Source organism: Psittacula echo (genome assembly GCF_963264785.1).
Source record: "Psittacula echo genome assembly, chromosome: 5".
NCBI classification, from domain to species: Eukaryota; Metazoa; Chordata; class Aves; order Psittaciformes; family Psittacidae; genus Psittacula; species Psittacula echo.
Window position 1 is genome coordinate 82,573,179 of NC_137739.1, and position 22,364 is coordinate 82,595,542.

Here is a 22,364-nt window from a genome sequence, read left to right on the forward strand (position 1 = left end):
CACTGAAGTATTCTGGGTGATGTAAAGCTTCTTGTCATTTTTACAGTCTCCGAATGCTTGCCAGCTTTTGCTGTGGTGTTATAAATGCATCCAAGTTTCAGTGCTGGAGGTACTTTAGTGCAGAAGTAAATGTTTTGCGGGACCTTAGGGCTCTGACTCAGAAAAGCTAGCAGTTTGCAGAAGTAGTGGTTTAAGGTAGTGGCCTGGCTCTTCTATCAGATGCCACAGTTCTTCCAGCAGAGATGGCAGAATGGACAGTGTGTCTTTCTCAGTTGTGACGTTTCGGAGGTTGGTTTATTGACTTACATCACCAGTGGTTTTCATTTGTTTTGATACCCCAGGCTATTAATGGCAAGTTCTAACTTGTCTGGCTCATAAACCATGTAGGATTATGGTGCAGCAGCTGAACTAGTTATTGTTTTCAGCATGGGGCAGTAATCTCTTTAGTTGCTACTAAATACGGCTAATACTGCTTGTGAATCAGAGGCTGTGTGCTACTGGTTCCTGCACTCAGGAGTGTGATAATGTTAGTGATGCTGTGATGTCTCAGCTCCAGGGGTGGGTTGCAACAGGGAGGCACTAGAACTAAGTCTCAGTGCTCAGAAGATCTAGTATGCTCAATAGGTAAAATTAAAAGATTTAAAGACTGCCCTTCAGTGGATCATTGAACCAATTTGATTAAGACCCATTGATTTTTGTGGCCAACAGGATGCAATGGAGTGATGAACAAAGCTGTGTCATGTAGCATAAGTGATTCAGTTCTATGTCACTGCTAAATGGCCTCAGATATCGTGCCACAGTGTGGCGGGGGGGCTATATTTATAACTGTAGTTATAAAATGTATTTGTAAGTTCTGGACATTTCTGAAGCTGAAAGTAAAGCAGTCATTCTCCTTTGGTAGGTAGTAGAGATGGTACAGTTGCAGTTTAGAGCTGGATATTTCTGAAGCTGAATTAAATTATGTTGAACTATTGAATATGATATGATGGAGCAAGAAAGAGGAGAAACGGGGTCATGTAGGGTCATCTTAATAAGAGGAGCTCAACTTCAAATGGTTTTAGGGTGTCTGTGGGTATTTATGTGTGCATACAATAGTGAGAGTGGAAGATGGGGGGGATGCCATAGAAGCGAGAGTCAAAAACTCACACCAGAAAAAACTATGTAGTTGGTTTGTGAAGGGAAGAATGAGTTACCTAACTAATCAGTGGCAAGCAAAAGCAGAGAGTATGATAAAAGATTAATGTCATTTTGGTTTTTTTGCAACTTTCAAATTAGGTTTGTCCAGGTTGTTGACCAGGTGTTGCCTTCTAATGTGTTTCTGGTGCAGGACATGATCACTTCATGGCAGCTGAAGGCATTTCCCAAATGAAAATAAAATACTAGGAGCAGAGCCTGAGCAGCACATCTTAACACTGTAGCCTGGCCTCCTTACCATAGCACTGGCACTGACTCAGACTCACTTCAGCAGCATGCAGGGTATGGGCAAATGTGTTTCCGTCTGATACTCTTTCCAGAAAAGAGTTAAGAGCAAGGATTGCTTTATCACTATCCTTGCTACAATCCTTTTACAAAATAACAATATACACTTTTAACTGTATTTTATTTTCTCCTGAATGTGAGGTGGTACAGGTTTTTTAAATACAAACAAAATAGAAAGACTTTTTTAAATCCTGCTGTATTTTTTTGATGACACCTGGACACCCTGACCCCCATCAGATTGGTCTGAGTGAGCTACTCTAGAAATTCCTATTTGATATCTTTATGATGCCTAACCACCATCTTTAAAATTAGAGTACCTGGGACCATGTCTTTCTCTGCACTGTCGCAAGTGCTGCGCAATTGAGAAACCTTTGCTGTCTAGGGGCTATGGGATTTGCTCTATAGTGAAATGTAAATTGCCAGACAATCTACATTTTCCGCAACACCACATCTCTTCTTCCCCTTGCTTTGTGGGTACACTTTAGCTTGTTAAACTGAGAAATTAGATCGAGAAAGCTTAGAAAGGGGTTCTTACACTTGAGACAACCAAGAAGCATTCAGACATTTACTTCCAGTAGGTACAATGTCAAAGTTTGAAGAGATCCAGAGACTTGTGCAGCTGCTTGATTGATCTGTGCTTGCAAGAGCAAACAGAACGCAACCGTATGTGTGGTAGGCATATGCAGGGGTGTTTCCAAAACTGGTGATCATTTAAGTCCCATTTTAATTTAATCGTTTGGAATAGTTGCACCTTTTCGTCGTTAGTAATAGGATCTGCTGCAAAGATAACTGAAATGAACTTGTTAGGCTGAACTTCATTTGGTTTATATTAACATCCATTTGTTGTGTTGGAATTTACATTCACTGATCTAGTCCCCATGTGGATACTGTTACTGCTATTTGGTAAACTGCACAATCTTTATGCTAGAGATTCCATGGATTCCAGTGTGCGGTGTGTATGTCTGATAGCTGTTTGTGGTCTTCTAGGATGAAATGGAAATACCTGATGGCCCAGATTGGCCGTATAGAAAGACCTTTTGAAATCACCTTGCTGTATTCAAACTGTGGAGCACAAGAGGTTGGAGTATTGGCAGTGAGCTCCTTGAAACTCAGGAACTGCTTTCATGGTATGTTGCAATACAGCCAGGTTTGGAATAACCAAATACAGTCAGAAAAGAGAACAACATCCACACCAAAACTGAGGAATGTGATCTGGGACTTGGTCAGATGTGTTTTAAATGAAAGCTGAGTCTCCTTTGGGATTTCTGGCAGTGCTTACCTGTCAAGTGTCACATTTGCATGTTTTATTTGTGTGCATGCATATATACTTGCTCCAAAACCAAGGCTGAAGCTCAGAATTACAGAAGTGATTTAAAAATGATCATTTCTGCTTTTCAGCTTTGCTTTGCTTCATCTTTGTACGAGGAAACAACAGGGTTTATGTTGCACCCAGCAACAGGGATGGAAAAATGTCTTTGCCTAGATTGTTTTAACATTAACACTTCTTTATTAAATAAACAAGAACAAAAGATACCATATGTCACCAAAAGCCTTTTCCATACTGGAGTGCTATCTTCCAAATCTATAAGGGAAAGAAACATTCATCTGCTCTGCATGGAATCTCTTTGCTACTGCCAGAACTTCCATCTAAAATGAAAATAATTGGAATGTAAATGTTTTCTCCAAAGGACTGAGCACTCAGCTCAGAAATCCTCAGTTTTGCGTGGCATTTACAGTCCTGTTGTGTGTGCCGTGCAAATGATCCTCAATAGCTGCGCAGAACCTTGCTAATGTCATTTAAGCTTCTTGGAAGTACAAGAGTCTGTTGGCACAGGCAGCCCTGCAGGTTGGAGACGTAATCATCTTCACTTCCTGGTTTTCATGTCTTAATGTAATGCTATTGCCTGGTTTGCAGACACTGTAGAAATAGCTTGGAAAGTAATGTAAAAAGCTTCAAATGAAAAAAAGTATATTGGTTTTACAGAGCTGTTTCATAATATAGCATGAGACTGGATTTGATCATATTAGAGTTTTAATTTTATTGCAGTCATTAATCTTTTTATTTATATTACATTTTTAATGTAATGGGGTTTTGACAGTCATGGAGTCCTGAGGGGATATGTATGGTCTGAAGCACTATGCTAAACACTCAGTCCCTAAATAGGCTGATGCATGTAGGCAGAACAATACAGAGCCATGAAGAAATACTACTTCAAACTACTTTTGCATGTTTTCCAGAGCAGTAATAATCCCAGTGGAACTTCTTGCAGAGGTCTGCTAAAGGGAAGCGGGTCCAGAAGATGCAAACCTGCAGGTCCATAACAGACCCATGCACATTCACATCCACAGGACAGGCTGGGAGCATTGAGTCATGCTTTTGGGAAATATCAGACTTAAAATTGTATTCAGCCCCATCACTGTGTACTTGTGCAATCAGCCATTTGCCCCTAATAGCTGACCAGACTGGCTAGGATGCATGATTAAAACTCTGCATAGTGAGCCCAACTTGCTGGAGAAGCAGCTATCTTCATGGGCTGGCACATGAATGTGTCAGCAGCACGAATGTTAGTTAAGCCTGAATCTTAATAGGGCATAGCAATGTGTCTGTCTTGACTGGAGCTAAGTGCGTATCTCTGCTTCCAGCAGCAGTGTCATGCAGCATACCACAGCTGCCTGGCAGGAGCATAGTGATGTGTGTAGAACTGAGGACCACATCATGATAGGAAACTGCAAGATCCTTCATAACAATAAAACCCCACCAAAACCAAAACAATCAACACACACAAACACCACCCACCCCCCACCCCCCCAAAAAAAAATAATAGTAATTATCTAAAGATATCACAGACACAGCAGAAGACAGTGCATGAGAAAGGAGCAATAGATTTGGGCTCCATGAGAGCTGAGGTGACCTACAGGAATGTCATGCTGGGATAGAAACCTATATGGTAAAGAGCAGAAGTGAGTATTGTTTATCACCCAAAGAATACTGTCTGAGGTCCTTCATGTGAAGGCTGATACATGTGAAGGGCCATACACTTCTGCCAATGCATCTCTGGGCTTCTTTCTCTTTTTCCTTTAGATAAAGAAAACCAAGATCGCTCTATATATGACAAAGTCTCCACCTTCCCCTGCCTTCCTGGAGGCTGTGTCAGCCACCTACACATCTGTGAATTCATCAGTGATTGCCCTGCCAAAGGACAGGAAGGAGTGAGGTGTGGTGAGTATGTGGCGTGGTACCTCGTGAGAGCCTTCCTCCCTTTAGAAGAAATTTAGAATGAAATCTCTAGATTAATTCAGTATTTTGCCTCCTTAATTAACTTTGCCTATTTACAGTAATTGGATACCAAGATTCACTTTGAAAAGTCACCCTAATATAGGATAAAATGGATTTAGATTGTTTGGCTTGGATTTTTAAATACTGCAGTAAGGAGCTCAATGACCTGCCTTGCGTAGTTGCTGCTACTTTAGAGAAAAGCAAAACCTTATTTACATGTCTGCAGCCAGGTGAGAAATTCCTTCCGGACCCAAGGTCTGAACCTTTCTTCAGTGGAAGCTACTGATCATCTTTCTAGTGTCAGTCACCAACACAGTATTAAATCTGTTCCTCCAAGATCCCGGTTCAAAGTTCTTGCACATCATGATGGAGAAAACCCCTGACTCATTGTATGTGGTGCTAAGAAGCAACATTTAGCTTTGTTGTGAGTATGGTGGCAGAAATCTGCTTGATTGACCTTCCTTTAAGTGGACACAGAAAATTTTGTGGTGACTGAAGTTTCATATGCAGCAAGGCCTTTCCAAATATATGGCAGTGATTTATGGTTCTTTACATTGTGGGAGCTGCAGTTTTACACAGTATCTATTGCAGGACGGAACGGCAAAATCTCAAATATCTTCAGAAGCAAAGTGTTGTCTTTCTGATGGTGACTCTGGAAATAAACAAATGACACTACTAATATTTTGACATTGAAAACTGCATAGTATAGGTTGGGTAGCTTAGCCACAGTCAGTTTTGATGTTTGCTGCTGTTTGTGTTCTTCCGTAATCAAGTTTCTCTTATTTTCCTTCTTTTTCTTATTCACCATTGTAGACAGTCTCCCAGAGGGCTCACATTGCTCTTTTGAAGAAGGTCCATGTGGCTGGACACTGAATGAAACTGCAGCATCTCCTTGGTCTATTCGGGGTTTTACTGAAGTGATTGAGAATGACTCGTTTGTAGGATCTACCTTACAAGCCACTGCTGGTAGGTTCTTCATAGTTCTCTGTGTGTGTGTGTGCATACAATAGCCTCTAACTTAGGGGTTTAAAATTGCTTTAAAATTTTTGGCATCATTGTCAAATGAACTTTTAGCATCAGTATTATCTATGACAACTTTAAATGTAGCTAAAATTAACTTTTGAACATGATTCAAAATTTTATATGAAACGAATTCTGCAACAAAGTTAACACAAAACTATTGGAGACCAGGATTCTCCTTCACCTTAAAAAATATCCAATTAATTATCTTTTCTATCCGTATCTCTTCCTTCCTTCCTCTAATGAGCAATGCAATTGCAGAATACTTCACCAGCGACACAATAGCTGCTGCATTACAAAATACAGATTGCCTAACAAAACTGCCAGTGGGTTAGGAAAAGCATCACATGTAAGCATATCCCAAGAGCAAGTGATTATACAGACTCTGTGCCATAGAATGCCACAATAAAAAAAGAGTCAGATAATTCCCAGAACTGTCAGCTTGGTAAATAAAAAGGACGGAGGCCAGTCCCTCACATGGTCAGGTTGAAAGTCAGACCAGTTAGCACGGATGAGTTTTGCCTCGCAGCTCCCTGTCAAAATAAAGGATGTCCATATGAGTGTCCTGTTTGTCTCTTGAGACCTTGCTAAACTGCCTCTGGGAGCGAAGACTGCAAATAAGCTCTTACAGCCCAGTGTTTGTCTCTGTAAGAGTCATTGATGCTTGTGGTGTAAGAATTAGGGCTGATTAGTAGTTCACAGTAGATTGGTGTGAGCCTCTGTATGGGAAGATACTTGTGTGATGCCTGAGATTTATGCAGTCATGTCCCAGGAAAGGGGTTGGGATGTTGACTTCTGTGCTACTTAAATGTACTGGAGTATTTATTATATCCTCACTAACAGATCTGCTCTCGAGCCATGCTTTTCTTCATACTTACATTGTGCTTCAGCACAATGATGTTAAATTATTTCAAGAGAGTATAAAAAGGGGCAAAGCATTATCTTGTCTTTTCTGATTCCTTTTTCACAGGACACTTCCTCTACCTGCGAGCAGACAGCAATCAGATGAGTGGTATGGCCAAGGCTTACAGTGCCAGCTTGCCAGCCAGTATTGCCACTGAGGACTACCAGGTATATCACTGTGTGTTAGCACCTATGTGGCGTTAATCTGTAGGCACTGTTTGCACAATTAGCCCAATATCCTGTGCCTCTGCACACTCTACAAAACACTGGAAAGCAGCAGAGTTAGCTGTACTGTGAGATAGCTACTTGTGGAAAACTGGTAAGGAGACATGAGGTGCATCCCCAGTAAGTGAAAGCAGGAGTTCCAAATCAGCTCCTCAGTATGGAGAACTCCCCAGCCTAACTGTACCAATTATTCCTCTGAAGGGTACCCAGCACCTGAACTGTGTGGCATGGCCTTGGTTCATAGAAAAGGGAGTTGGCTGGCTGAGCTGTTGAGCCATTCAGTATGTAACTACTGCTGAGACTTCTCTTCATAAGTTCTGCAATACTTTCTCAGGAGTTAACAAACTTCACAGTTTCCCTGAGAACAGGAGTGTGAAGTTAGTAGGCACTACATTTTCCAGGAATAGATGAAGGTTATAAACTTCTGTTCACATTCTTCAGGAATTTTGAAAGGTGAGGGCAGCCTGGCATGAATAAACTCATATAACCTGCCTTCAGCCCAAGTCTTTATAAAGAATATGTGGAGCTCGGAGGTGCTGCAATTAAAAATATTCAATAATATTATATTCATAACACTTAGGAAAATTAAGCTGCAAGTTTGAGCTGGAGTCCAGCCATGCCAGGGGAAAAGAGAAAGCTTTGATGCTTCCTAATTAGAACTGGCAAGTGAAATACAGTGCACGTGCCAAAAACGTAACTTCAGCATTTATGTTTATTTATAAATCCAGGTCAAGTTTGCTGGGTAGTTCCAACAAAATAAAACGTGTTTGGAGCTAGGTTCACAAACCCAGGAAGAGGAGAAGCAGTAACTGTTGGTTATGGTGTACAGGTCACAGAAGATCTGGACTCATTCTCTCCTCCACCGGCAAGGATTTGGATCCACCTTTCAGCAGCAAGGAACTTCATATGGTTGTTCTTTGCAGCACTTGCATCAGTGCGCTCCCTTTCCTGCTGATGCTCTCTGTAATATGAAGAGCAGCTGAGTGCTCAAAGCAGTGGTGGAAATAGCAATTCCCTCTTGCTCTGTGGCCAAGTGGAAGTGGTTGCTCCAAAGAAAGAGGAAAGAACCCTGCTTCAAGATATTCTTTGGGCTGGTGATCAGGTTGCTTACCTGTCATGTGGGTGCTACAGTCCAGACTTGGAGCAGGTATATGGATTGAGGTTTTCTGCCTCTAGAGATAGCCTAATTCCTCGTTTCAAGGGTGTTTGGGGCAGGGCAGTTCTTCCATGGAGAGTGCCTTATATAGGGCCTGAATCCAACACATTAGCCTGGGTGGTTACAATGGCAATCCTCTTTTTAAATCTTTTTTAATCTTTTCCTCTTCTTCCTCTATTACAGATCCAATTCTCAGTGCATGTTTTTGGCAGCTACAATGGTACCATCTCCTTCTCTGTCAGGGAAGAGATAAAGGGAACTCCAGTCATCTTTCCCATGTGGGAAAGGGCAGGGAGCTGGAGTGACCACTGGTTTCTCATCACCTTACCAATGCCAGTGCTTCAGAATCGGTAAGAGTTCCACCAGCAGCATCCAGTTAGTAAATTGTTACTGTCTTTGTTGTGAAGCACCACCTTCATTTTTGCCTTCTTCCAGGGTCATTTCTACTAAAAAAAACCCCACAGAAGTACTGCAATTCTGCTTTACTGAGGAAGTATTCTCCTATACATGCATATCTTTGTGCAGGTATGCAGCCTAGCTCTGCACGAGCTCACACTGTGTTTCTGCACTCCTATGCAGCCTCAAAGTGTGCTTATGTATTGGGAATAGCAAGTATCTGGACTAGAAACATGTTTCCAATCTGAGAAAGGCAGTATACTCACAGTGACAAAGTGCTCCCAGTAGAGAAACAGCTATAGTAGCCTAGCTGTGCTTTGTACTCACAGTGACAAAGTGCTCCCAGTAGAGAAACAGCTATAGTAGCCTAGCTGTGCTTTGTACTCACACGGTAAAACCAACCATGTGGGTCAAATAAGTGGTAAACCCACAGTTTGGCTAATGCAGCTGTCTACCCTAGGTTCTGTATCAGTGCATTCTAGGCAGCTGGAGACCATTCATCGCCACATCATATTCACAGAAAGACTGATGCCTGAATCAGCCTTGCACTAAAATTTTCATGGTTTTAGATGTGAAAATACAGCACGATGTTGGTTTAAAAATGAAGTCAGATATTGAAGATTTGAAGAATTTGAACCCAATTTAATTTTAAGCAGGTATTTCTCCTCCCTCACCCATTGTTATTCAATCTCAAGCCATGTGGCTGGTGTTAGCAGATGGTTACTTTGCCCAATACAAATGATTTTTAAATTGCTCCAATCCATTTTTGTTTCATCTTTCTCAGGAAAGCCTGTTTCGCATGACACTGATGACAAACACATCTCAAAGCCTATACAGTGAATATTACAAATGGAAAAATATCTACCTAATACTGGCAATAAAGAATGTCTCAAAACTTCATGGCAGAGGTGTGAAGGGGATTCCTTTTAACTTCAAATATTCTCTGCATCTCTGTGTAAAAGACTAAAGGATTTGGGTCTGGAAGTGATAGCAATTCAGACCCAAGCAGCAGTAAAATTCAAAGAGAGAGAATGTTGTACTGCTCTCTTCCATGATTCTCAGCATTATCATGTGTTCACCATACACACCTTTGCCATGAATAATTCCTTTAGGATACGATAGGTCTGCATGCTAGCAGTGTATTTGTTATTCTTTTCTGACACAGTTTGAAGCCCTGCAGATTAGCATCTGTTTAGTTTTGCATATATAAAGTAAAGTGATTGTCCAGAATTGTTCTTTTCCCCAGGCACTTTCATGTGGATGTAACCACAGCAGTCCTAGGGGCTTTTCAGAATATTTAAGAACTTCTGCCTCCTCTGATAAACATTCCCTTATGCTTCTTCCCTGAAACCTCTGATTTATGGATCAGCACTCAGTTCTGAAGCAAAATGGATTGTCGGTGGCAGGAGGGAATGGACAGCAGGAGTCTTTAGGGAGTACTGGCCAGCACTGCATGGAAAAAGCAGCTGATATTCAAATACTGTAATGTTTGAAAGAGTTGAGCACTTAGACAATATGAAAGAAGTAGGTAGGCCATGCATGTATTACGACAGTCTGTTTCAAGCAGTTCTCTCTTATTTCACCTCATGTAACCTTTCTGTATGCTATTTTCAAAGAAATTTAAAACTGATGTGGCACAACAGTAACAATCACTGTGGATGAGGCTGGAACTGTACAATCTAGCAAGCAGACCTGTGCTATCTGAGCTGGCCAAGTGACTAACAGAAGTCATTAGTTGTCATTTGCTGCACTGATCTGAAGAGAAACAGAAGGAGCACATGCTTTGCGTGAAGATGTTGTAGCTATTTGCTCCAACTGAGAAAACCCTGGTCTTTGTGCTCCCAGGACATGGGCTCCATAGCAGGCCTCTTGCCTTGTTCCTTCCATGTTCTGCTCCTTCTGTCACATCTCACCAGCTTCTGTGAGCGTTCAGAGCCTTTCTTCCTTGTTTTCCTATACATGGTCTCTCTTTCTTCTTCAAACTCCCATTTGTAAAAACATTTTATCCTTCTGTTTCTCTCCATAGATCCCAGCCTCAAGCCTCACACACACCAAGTCCAAGCTCCCCTGCTGTAAAGTTTCCAGGGAGCTCCACAACCTCTTCAAAAAGTGTATTCTTTAATTTGGAAAGGCAGTCCTTGCTTCATGCAGCTGAAGCAGGACCTGATGCGATTCATCCAGCATTGCCATGGAAAGTACCATTTAACCCTAGATTTGAAGATATGCAGGGAAGAGGCGACTGTGGGATTTAAAACAAACAAACTACCAGGCATGGAATAGTCAGGGATTTAAAAATTTTAAGTATTTTTTACTAAAATTTGAATATATTCTCATTCAAATGGAAAAAAACGGTCATTCCTGCTGTGTGATGTGACTCTTCCTCACAAAATTCAGACCCCACTTCCAATACCTGGTAGCACAGAACACTTAAAAAGTTGTTGGCATTTTCAAGCATGGTCAAAATGGTAAATCCCTGCATTGCCTCATCCTCAACGCTGGGAAAACATTTTGACTGTATGGTGTACAGTTTGGTATAAACCGTCATGAATGACTTTTCTGTATATTTGTGGATGCTGGCAGCTTTCCTTGGTAATGCAAACTCCAGCAATGCTGTGCTTAGGGAATTTTTTAGCACAGAGTTTGGGCTGGCATGTCATTTTCCGATATCCTGAACCTTCAGGAAACACCTGTCCTTCTCTTGCTAAATGAAAGAGCTACATTTTTCCTCCATTCCTTAAAGGGATGATAGCCAGCAGCAAAGTGGATAGGAGAAGATAGATCCCACAAGGAGAAGGGGTAGATATGAATTGCAAGACAAATGATTGCTGTAGCGGGACATGAATGGCTTAATGGGGCCATAAGTAGGCAGCCATGGATGGGATATACAACTAGTTTTTAGCAACAGCTTCCTCTAGTTTATTTCTTGGGAGAAAAGGAAGACAAACTACACACTTTGCTGAGCACTCTCCCAGTTGGGCATCGAGCTACTTGGAAAACTGCAAATTCACTCACTTGGTTCACACACGTGGGGAAAAAAAGCTGCTATCAGAAGAAAATCAAATGGGCAGAAGACCAGACATCAGAGCTGGAGGGTGTAACATGCTGGAGTCAGCAAAATGAGCTCAATGAGCAGGAACACTGGAAACCCCTCTGGCTAACACTGCAGGGTTCAAAAGGCAAATTCCTCCCCTTTTTCTGAAGTCATGAAGGGGAGGCATACAGAGCTCAGAGCTTATGAGATGTCTCATCTTGTGCACTGGAGGAAGGGGGTTATTCCCCAGGATCCCACTTGTACTTGGCTGGAGCAGAAATCTACATTGTAGAACAGTGCCATGGACTCTCTTCTGCTCTGATTCTGTGGACCAGATGCAGCAGATTCACCTGACAGAGGGTGTACTTCCGTGTGTACTTTGAGTCAGGGGTAGGCTGTGGTGCTGTATCTATGCCTATGGGTGCTAGAAGCACCCTAGTCCTGGGCTCAGCATGCTGTGACTTTCTCTTCCATCAAATGGATGGGGAAATCACTGTCTAGTGCCAGTGGACTTCTGTACAAGGTCTGAAAATGCAGAAGTAGTGCTAAGCCTGCTAATAAAGAGGCAGGTTTCTATACAAAGGGGATCTAATGGCAAATTCCCCTGCTAACCCCATAACTAAGAGAATGGTAATTCAAGAGGCCCTTGCTTTGCGTTTGCTGCATCCATACTTACTCCCAGAGCGCTCAGATCCTGTGAGAGTGAATGCTTTCATTTAACACAAAGGGCCATTCTTGAGTTTTGGTAAAAGCAGCTTATCTCTAAAGACCTTCATGCAGCTGTGCAACATTATATTAACTGTGATATGGACCAATATTTAGCTGGTGGGTGGAATATGCTCACGTACTTTATTGCCACTAATTTGGGATAAGTGTGTTCCTAGGCTGAATGATTAATGTGTTAGGCAGGTCAGTGCTTGTCTCATAAATCATCATTGAGCTTCACCAATGACAACAGTAGAGGTCCTCTCCATATGCTTTTAATAAGCTCTAAATGGACTGGACATCAGTCATCTGTTTATTTCTGAAATCTAATGAAAAACAATTCAGTCCTATGCATTAGAAGGAGATCCTTCAGCCCATTTTCTTTCTTCTTTATGAATTCAGAACATGGCAGTGCACATGGGACATGACAGACCTAGATAAATAGCTAAACAGCTGGTCATGGTGGGAAATGATGAGAGAGCCCAGGAAGCTAGCACTTCAGGGAATTATGACTGAAATTCAACATGTCCTCACCTTCAGCTGAAATAAACTCATGTCTCAGTTTTGAGTTACGATCAGGCCCCAGATTCCTGTCTATTTAAATACTGTTGTTCTCATTTTTTTTGGCTGTCTCTTTGAGGATGGAAGGATAAGGGAACATTGTCTTTTTAGTTGCCTTTTTTTTTTACCTGCCCATTTGTCTCTTTTCTCTAAAACTTCTGTCTTAATGCAAAGGTTTCAACTGGAACTGCTGGCAACCTGGGGCTGGAATTCCCAAGCTGACATTGCTATCGACAACATTACATTTGGACTGGACTGCTTCACTGACGGTGAGCCACAAGTGTTGCAGAATCCCTTAAAGAATTCGGGTAGTGTAATTAGCACCCCACAGATCCAGGACACACACACTCTGCTCTCCCCTTGTGATACATTTTACAGCACAATGCCGTTTTATCTCAGACCTACTGAAGATTGCAAGTAGAGTCAATTTTACAGTGTGCCAGTGTCCTAGTGCTGTTTTTTTCTTTAATTTGGGATATCCTGTGTCACATAGTTGAGATCTGCCTGTGTGTCTTGGCAAGAAACACTAGACTTATTCCTTAGCCCCGAAGTGAAAGGATTACATCACAGTGTTCTTCAGCAGTCCTTGCTGACCTATGTGCCCTGGCAACTGATAGCTGAAGGGAATTTGTTGAAATCAAAGGGGAAAGTCACCCCATATTTTAGTGGAGGAAAGGAATACAATGAAGGAATAAAGTGACTCTCTGACAGTAAAGTTTAGATTATTACACTGTTTGTTTTACTTTGCAAGGAGGTACCTCAACTGTCACTGCCAGGTATATATCAGATGTGCTTCCACTTACTTTGTTACTGTGAATGACAACAGACAGCAGTGTATTCCACTGAATAATGGAGCTAGTGCTACCCTCAGAAGCCTGTTAGCAGGAGCTGCATTTTCTTAGCAGACAAGTGTAAAGAGGTTGGATACTTGAACTACTTGCAAATATTTAGAAACTGCCTTCTTTTTGTCCCTGAAGAAAAGACTTCTATCTTTGTAAAGGAACTGGAGGATATGCAGCACTTGAATTGTGACTCCTGTTGTAGATAAAATCTGCATCAGTGGTCCTGTGCCACACTTCATGTGTCCCACACCCAGTGTGTCAGCATTTAGAGTAATTACATGTCTCTGCAAGAGGTAGCTGTACGTAGCGTGAGGAAAGGCTTATGCCAAAACAGAGGTGTTACAAGTTCATCAACAAAAGCCCCTTTTCCCTCCCACCTTTGTCTGATTTAATCTCCTGTTTTCTGTCCCTTTGTTCTGTAGGCACTGAAACCACTCTTCTATAAAATGCTGAGCATGCACATTTTCATTTGAAATTAAAAGCAAGAGATGCTCCTTGGTGGCAATGCCATTTGTCACTCCCTGGTCCCCAAGCTAACCTTCTGTTTTGAAATCTTTTGAGGAAACTGAAGGGAGGGATTCGAGACGCTCTTTTGCCACCCGGCTGCTGGAGTTTACTGCCCACCACCACAGCCCCCCCCCCCCACCAAGCAAATACAGCCTCCAGTTCATCCACAGACATTTTGCTGGCTCTGGTGTAGGGATGTATCCTTTGGCAAATAGATGGGGCATAAATGCCACTGCAGCGATGTTACCAGAGCTTGTCCATTAGAGTGCCCAAGTATCTCCTCATTTTCAATTAGTGTAAATTGCGGTGATGTCCAGGAGCAGCTGGCACTCATCCCATCTGAAGGAGTGACCCAGAGATGTGTGACTCATGCAGAAGACATCACGAAGGAAATACGTTTCTCGGAAGCCTTGCACTTGCCACTGTTCCTTGAATCCTCTTTGCAAATTGACATTTTCTCGCCTCTGAAAGCAACCCCCTTGCATTTGTCTTCCCATGACTTTAATTCAGTTAGGTTGCAGAGAAGCCCAGCAGCTCTGCTGTGTGTTCAGTAATGAAATTATTTCTCCCTGGCAAGGAGAGGTTTCAGATGTCAGAGATGGAGCCAATTAAGATCCAAGCAGTGAATTCTTTGCATGAGGGCAGCAGGAAGGATGTATGGCAGGAAGGAAGAATTTGCTGCTTGCTAGGATGTAAATACTATTTTCTCCATCTATTTCAATCTTGTAGTTCAATTGCTTTACAAAACCCAGTGCAGGCTCTGAAAGCACTGCTTGTCTGTATGCAGGCTGGGAGAGAAAGTGAGGTTTTCCATATATCTCAAAATCAAGAGGAAAGATTCAGTAAAATTTAAGAGGAGAACAAATGGGTAGTGAGGACAGCTCAAGGGAGATCAATAAGGACAAAACCCGAACAGACCGTTCTTTAGATGGCTGTTCCTGGGCACTGGCAGATGTTTTCCCTGTGAAAAAGGTGAGATGCAACCACCTTCTGGTTCATACAAATCACTTTGTATAAGACAGAGTCACAGATATGGGTAATGATATGGGTCTGGTTTGTTGTGAGAACTTTCAGGAGACAGGCATAAAGATATTTCATCATTTTAGTCAACTAATGCTTTTATACGAAGAAGTCTGAATTAGAAGTGTCTAAATATGAAAACATGGGCTGGAACGGCAGAGTGCTGGCTGTTGTCCTCCTCAGTGCTTATGTGATCTCTGACTATTACTTTTTAGTGCTCTGAGCATTATCTTGTTCCAATTACGATCACAGGTCTGTGGTCTATCAAAGTGCACTCTACTGCCCTGGCCTAGGGATTACATTTTTGTTTTGTGCATCGTTTCCCACAATTTCCCAGAAGACTGGTTTATAAATGGCAAGACTGTCCATAGAGAACTTTTGTGCAGCATATCTCTAGTTCTTGACTTTGGAGTCCCTGACCCAGCAAAGTCTGGTTCTGTTGACCTCCCAGTGTCATTGCTTGAGCTGATTGGTGGGAGGTGGTTCAAAACGCATCACTGCCTCTTTTTGCTGATTTAAGAAAGTGTTGACTGGAAATGCAATAGATCAGCCAAAGGGATGGGGAAGGGGAAGCTGGTGCAGCTCCCTCATTCTCTTTGATGCTCTAGGACAGGCTGGAGAGGCTTCCAGGAATACTTCAATCTGCATCAGTAAGTTGGGATCTCTGAGGAGGCTAAACACTTTGAGGATCTGTGGGGCACCTTTCTCTAATTCATCCTGGCCACAGGACCACTATATCTTTTCTTATTACAGTCCCAAAGAAGTAGGAGTGAGTTACTTTAGCTCTTTGCCTGCAGAAGATGCCCTGCATGTCTCCTTTACAATTCCCTCTGTCCCTTTTCAGTGTAGAAATCAGCAGCATTAGCTAAATCCTGCAGAAAGGAGTCCCTGTGCTCTTCATATTTTTCTAGTATAGGTACTTAATATGAATTAAGTCTTGTTGCCTTCCATTCACTTACAGTGAACATGTTGGCTGTCAGAGGAGCAAGTGGAAACTAAAATAAACTAGAGCACCAGCCCCTAGATCCCAGGGCTACATCATGTTTGTAGAAAATTCCACCCTACAAATCCATGTCTGAAGGCTAAAATATCAGCCTTCCAAGGGTTAACAGCTCCTGTGGGCAGGGTGATTCTCAGCCTGCAGCTTGTCTGCTGCTGAGCATAGGGAAGAGAGAAACTTTCAGCTTGTGAGGGTTTGAGACTGTTTGGAGAAGGAGGAAGGATTGTTTGTTTGGAAACGAGGCATTGCCTTAGGATACACAGTTGGGATGCTGCAAAAAAAATCTATGCAGGCACACAGACTGACTCTCTATTTCAGCGGGTGATTTACATTCCTTCACTCTGGCAAACATAGCCAGATTTCTTGTATGCCTGTAAGTATCTGAAACTGTTACGACCTTTGGGATTCCTAATTCACTGCAGGTCTTGGGAGACCAAGGATCTTTTCTGGCCACGCATTGTCTTTTTCATTTGGTTTTCCTTCTTGTCTCTGATCCAATTCATTTGTTTTGGGTTAATTTCATTTTTTGCTGGCTTGACAACTCCATCCATTTGAAGTTCTCTGTCTCAGTATGAACAGAGTGTGTCAGTACAAAGCATCCTTTTACTTCCATCCATCAATATGCTTGCAGTCAGACCTGGGGGGAATAAAAAGCTCAGCAAGGTCTTCATGCTTCAATTAGTTATTTGCCCTTTCTGACACAGCTAACAAGGGTGTTAATTATCGCTATTTAGAGTAGTGGCTTTTCGACAGAGATAATTGTCCAGCTGGAACTGAGTGAGGCTCTTTTGAATAGCGCATCAAACAGCTGTTAGGTTCTCACAACTAGAACAAATTGAAATATTTGTAATGTTTTTCAACTGGTGAAAAATGTTCAGTATTAAATTAACCGAGGGTTCGTAAAATGGGAGGAAGTCTCTCCTTTTTCTTATAGCGATTTTCTAATCAAAGATCTGCATAAAAATGGGTAATTAAACTATTGAAACAGGATGCTTGCAGATTAAAAGGCAAGGGTTCATTTCTGTGATAGACTATTACTGCTTTGGTTGTGTGGTGTTCTCAATGCATTTAGATGCTTTGGATCAGCAATTGCTTTGAAGTCCCTCCTCTATGAGGGATTTACTTACCATGACGCCATTCAGAATGAAAGACAATTGTTTCTTTACACAGCAGAGCATCAATACCTGGTATCTGTTCTCCCATACTATGCTTTTCCTAAAGTCTCTTGTAATCACAGGCAGTGCAATTTGTTGACCAAAGAGCTTATCCTGCAGGTGAGCCTGCATGTGATAACATGGAGAGTTTGTGTTCATGTGAAGACCCACTGCCTTGAACACAGATACAAGTAACTAACCTAAGACATGGGCCCAAAAAAGTAATATAAAATTACAATTGTTTAAAAGACCTTTTCTGCCTCGGGTATTATTTCCTTATTTTAACTTAATTGTTGTCCTTGGTTCATTCACACGATCTTTAAAATTCCCACTTCTCTTTTCTACCATCCTCCCATCTCTCTCATCCATTCTAGAAACAGGAAGACAACCAAATCGTTTTGTTGGGAAGCGCCAGTACCCACGGGAGATTAGTATCCTGGATGAACATCTTCTGAACCCCTTGGAAGAGCCCTCCCTCCCAGGTACATGACTCCGTACTGAAAACCTGTCTCAGTTACAAAAGCTGTCTCTTTTCCCTTTGTCTGTGTGTGATCTGCCTGCCCTGGAGCAACAGAGCAACGAAATACAATTCATTCCAAAGATGTGGAGACCATGTTGGGTAATCTCTGTTTGGCTATAGGACAGCAGTTTGCTGGAGCCCAACTCACCAGTCTTTAAATAGCAGGACCTCATTAAAGAAAACTAGACTGTTTAAGTAAAGATGCTTTAAGTAAAAGCAAGAAGCTGTATGACTCAGATTCAGAGTGCACAAAAGCCAGCTCAGGAATGAAAGGTGTAGACCAGTACAGAAAGCTGGGAATAGAGAGAGATTTACTGGGACTTTTTGAGTAGTGAAGCTGAATCTAATAATTGGAGAAAAGGGGTGTAAAGAGGAAGATCCAAAGAGGGGAAGTAAGTGAGGATCTGGGGAGAAAGACTGGATGAGAAACTGGTAGAACAGGGGATACTGGGGACTAGTTTGCTGATAGCGGAGCTGTCTAAAAGAGGACCCAAAGAGGGGAGGTGGTGCTTGAGACTGCTTTGCAGCCAACAAATACCTGTGTGTGACTGCACCACCTCCTGAAGACTGTGTCCACCTGAAATGTGACAAATCAGTACTGCTGTAATTTCCTGCTAGGTCAAGGGGCAGAGACTTCTGCCATTACTCCAATGATCCATCTCTATGTTCACATGCTAACGTCTGCTGGGGACAGTTTTCCTTGCCTTTTCATTTAAACAAGAATAGGATTTTTATTTTGGATATATGTGATTTTCACTGCTATTTTAAATATTCAGCTTTTAAACAGTTCTGATTCTTACTGGTCCTTGTGCATGCACTGCATCATACAGTTTTTAGATGCATTATTGAAAGTTTTATTCTTAGGCCTCATCTCATTCAGTGGATGAGATGGATATGTTTGGGTCTTGGACAAGGGTTATTAAATGGAGGAGATGGTTATGTGCTGCACTGTTGTAGATACAAAAGTACAAAAGAATAATGCTTAATGAGACCCAGGAAAAATTTGGCTTGGAGGAGAAAGGCCCTTTCTGAAAGTAGCAAAAGGCTCTTCCAGTTGTGTTGCTGGCACAAGGTTCTTGTACAAACCTGAGACAAGTTACTTCAGATTTTCAACGTGTTTCACAGATGAACACTAGATGAAGTGACAGATGTTTTCAACCCTTTTTTCTCCTTATATGCTTCAGTTCTCATCTGGAAAGTTGAATAATATCTCCTTGCTTTCTATTGGCGCTGAGAAGAGAAATTTGATGTCTGTGAAAAATTTGGTTAAACCTCTTCTCAGAAGTCCTGTCCTGTTAACCCCGCATTGATGGGGCTTATCTGCAGTGCCTGATTTATTGAATAGTGTGCAGGAAATAAAGTGAGAGAGGAAAAAGCAAACAGTGACTATATACAGAGCAGTAGTTGTGCTATGACTAGAATAATATAAGTACTCTTTGATCGTACAATTAAGGGTGGTATCTTAGTGGACTTTAGTACAGGGGAGCTGCACTAAAGTTGAGCAGATAAATCTAACTTTAGCATGTAGCAACTTTCAAGTTCTCAACATTGTAAATGCAAGTTTAAGCGTTTTTTTGTATGATTATAATAATAAGCACATGATCAAATGGAATACTGAGTTTTAAAGCTCTGTAAATAGCACATACTGTTGCAATGTGGTCTTTCTCTTGTTCTGTTTTTAATATAGAAAATCATTAATGTTCTTTGTGAAGAATAATAATAACGTGAATTTTGCCATCAAAGTATCATTGAGGAAAGTATCAACAGAAACAGTTGTTTTTTTCAGTGACATTTGTTGTTTAGTTATATAGTTCTGTGCATTATTGCACACGTCTGCGGAGTAAAAGGAAGTTCACATCTGCCCCAACTCTTGCTGTTTTGATCACAGGGGATACATCTGTTGTCCTCTGGTGGTTCACAACATGTGGTGCCAGTGGTCCACATGGGCCAACTCAAGCTCAGTGTGATAGTGCTTATAAGAACAGCAACGTGTCAGTGACTGTGAAGAAAGAGGGCAGGCTCCGGGGAGTGCAGGTCTGGAGAGTGCCAGCCACAAACCGGTACAGGTGAGTACCACTGGGTGCTAGCAAGGCAGCCACACTTAAGTATCTTCTGTTTGTGGAGTTTCAGCAAGCGTAAGTGTGGGACCATCTGTACTGAGTAGGTGGAGGTGACAGTGAAATAAGAGAGAAATAGGAGTGCTAGCTGTTAAGGATCTGTGTCTGAGCTACTGTGGAGCATGGAGGGTGGAGTGGTGAGCGAGAAGAGATGAAAACAGGAGTGATTGTGGGCATGCAGTCAAGTGGAAGCGCTGCCATTGTTTCAGCCCCGAAACCTTGGTCTTCTCGATTTGGCTATACCAGCTCATGCTATTTCCTCCTAAAGTCTCTGTCTCCAGTGCAGTGATGTAGAGCTAGTCCATCCTCTTGAGCAGTCTGGTTGCATGGGTGCCAGACAAAAAATAGCCATGAGATGCTGCAGCAGGGAGCCTGCTCTGAAGCAATGGTTGGAAGTGCAGAATGGGTTGAACTTGCGCATGGCATTGCTTTAGGGATGAGATGTGTGAGATTTGTCTCTTTAACCGCTTAATTTTTCTTGCAGGATTTCTGCCTATGGAGCAGCTGGGGGGAAGGGAGCCAAAAACCACAATAAGAGGTCCCACGGGGTCTTCATCTCAGCCACCTTCCAGCTGGAGAAAGATGAGCTGCTGTACATCTTAGTGGGGCAGCAGGGGGAGGATGCCTGCCCTGGGGTGAGGGCTGCACCAGCACATGTGGGCAGTTAGCAGATACGATTCAATGAGATTCAGTGGGTGGCTTGGGGTTTGGTGATGAAAGATAGAAATCCTAGAATCCAGCAATGACATCCAGTCAGGAGGCTGGGAAGAACCAATAAACCAAGTTAGAAAGAATCTCAAAACAAATATAAGGAACTCTGAAAAGAAAAACAATCCCAAAATGTGCAAACAAATATGAAGCCCACAGGAACTTTGCTTTAAGCTCCTGGTGTTTGAAATAAGTTCTTCATCAGCTTTCTTCTGCTTATTTGAAGCATGGAGCTTAAAGTAGGTGAGAGTTGTGTGCTCCCTCTCTTATTTTTCCATAGCCTAGGTTTCTTTCTGTCTGCCAGGATTTCAGATGATTTACTATTATATATGGAAGCACCCAGCAGTGCTGTGGCTGCGCTGTTAAATACTCTGTAAGCTTAGAGACTAGGGGCTGAATCTAAAGCCTGTCAAAACCAGTGGGAATCTTCTGGCCTCTGAATTTGTAATGACAAAAAATTCCACTCATGAGAAATGGAAATTCACATTTGTGATGTGAATGCTTATGTATGTGTTCTCTAATACTAGACACAATGATTTGAAAGTCGCTTTATCACTTTGGCTCAAAAGTTGCCTCTTTTCAGCATGAATTCTTTGGTACAGTTTCATTCCAGAAATGTGATCTGTAGACCCTGCACTGGAACAAAGCTGTTTGCCCTTTTCCCCACAAGTAGACTTCTGAGGCTTGGGATGCACATGCTATTCTTATAGGCATTCATGCTGCCCAAAGCGTATGATGTCTTACCCAGATGCTGGAACAGACTCTAAACCCAGTATTTCTCCACTTTAAACAGTACAAGACTTGTATCTATCTAAATAAAACATACATTTGTATATCTGCAGTTCCCTCTCCAGTGCACTCTCTAGGCTTAGGTCATAATCTACAAGGTTGTCCATTATCCCCTTGCATTTCATGACTTGTTCTCCAAATTGCAAAGTATAACCCAGCACTAACTAGCTCCCTTTTGCGGATGTTATTGGAAAAAGTTTCTGTTAATTTTTCCCAATTCCAAAGCCCAATTTTCTTTGGCATTGGAAATTCTGATGAATCCTGATGAATGTTGGGTAACTAATGTTTGTTTTCCTTTCTCTGAGGAAGTTCTGCAGCTCCAGAGTTTCATGCTCTGTCCTTAGATTTACCTCTTGCTTTTCCCTGGTTCTTATTTACCTCATCATCTTTTGTCTTCTTCTGTGAATGAGAGGACCCTGGTGGTAAAACTGGCACCATGTTTGTGGCCTAGATATATGATGTGATTCACACAAGTAGAGATTTCACCTGTACTGAGCAATGTAGCAGTTTCTGAAATCATTCAGAGTTCATCATCTGAGTGAAACTGGGCAGATTCCCAAGTCATTGAAACTCATGGGACTCAGTGTCACAAAAAGAAGAAAAATCTAAAATGGCCAAACAATCTTTACTTTTTCAGCTTTTTCAGTGTTTTTTAGTATTTAGCAAGAATAGGAAGCTAAGACCCGAGATTTCCCTTCCAAGGTGTGTCAGTAGGTCACCCTTAACTGTAAGCAGGTCATTTCTCTCTGCTTTATGCATTTATGACCTTGAGAAATACCTAATATACACAGCAGTAAGAAAGTTCTGAGAAGTAACCTGTAATTTCTCACATTTTAGTGTTCTTGTGTATAAAAAGTTCTAAATATGCAAAATATGACTTGTTATATCAATGAGTTATTGCTGTATTGCCTTGTTTTTTTCTGTGAGCATTTGTATTTTCACATGCATGAGTAA

General features: G+C 41.9%; 2 protein-coding genes across 2 annotated transcripts in view; one reads left to right on the top strand and one right to left on the bottom strand.

Annotated features, from left to right (window-relative positions):
• LTK (leukocyte receptor tyrosine kinase) overlaps positions 1 to 22,364 on the top strand; it is a gene marked incomplete at its 5' end in the record, with an annotated part of 101,170 nt that overhangs the window by 53,409 nt on the left and 25,397 nt on the right. Inside the window, 9 exon segments of the mRNA XM_080617678.1 lie at positions 2,467 to 2,606; positions 4,562 to 4,699; positions 5,570 to 5,722; positions 6,747 to 6,847; positions 8,244 to 8,410; positions 12,928 to 13,022; positions 17,657 to 17,758; positions 19,685 to 19,862; positions 20,398 to 20,548. Of these exon segments, the coding sequence (XP_080473804.1) occupies positions 2,467 to 2,606; positions 4,562 to 4,699; positions 5,570 to 5,722; positions 6,747 to 6,847; positions 8,244 to 8,410; positions 12,928 to 13,022; positions 17,657 to 17,758; positions 19,685 to 19,862; positions 20,398 to 20,548 (1,225 nt within the window).
• Positions 20,539 to 22,364, bottom strand: part of ITPKA (inositol-trisphosphate 3-kinase A) — a 68,069-nt gene continuing 66,243 nt past the window's right edge. The window contains exon 8 of the transcript XR_013956829.1: positions 20,539 to 20,674. The gene's annotated coding sequence lies outside the window, so the exon portion shown is untranslated. The remainder of the gene's footprint in view (positions 20,675 to 22,364) is intronic.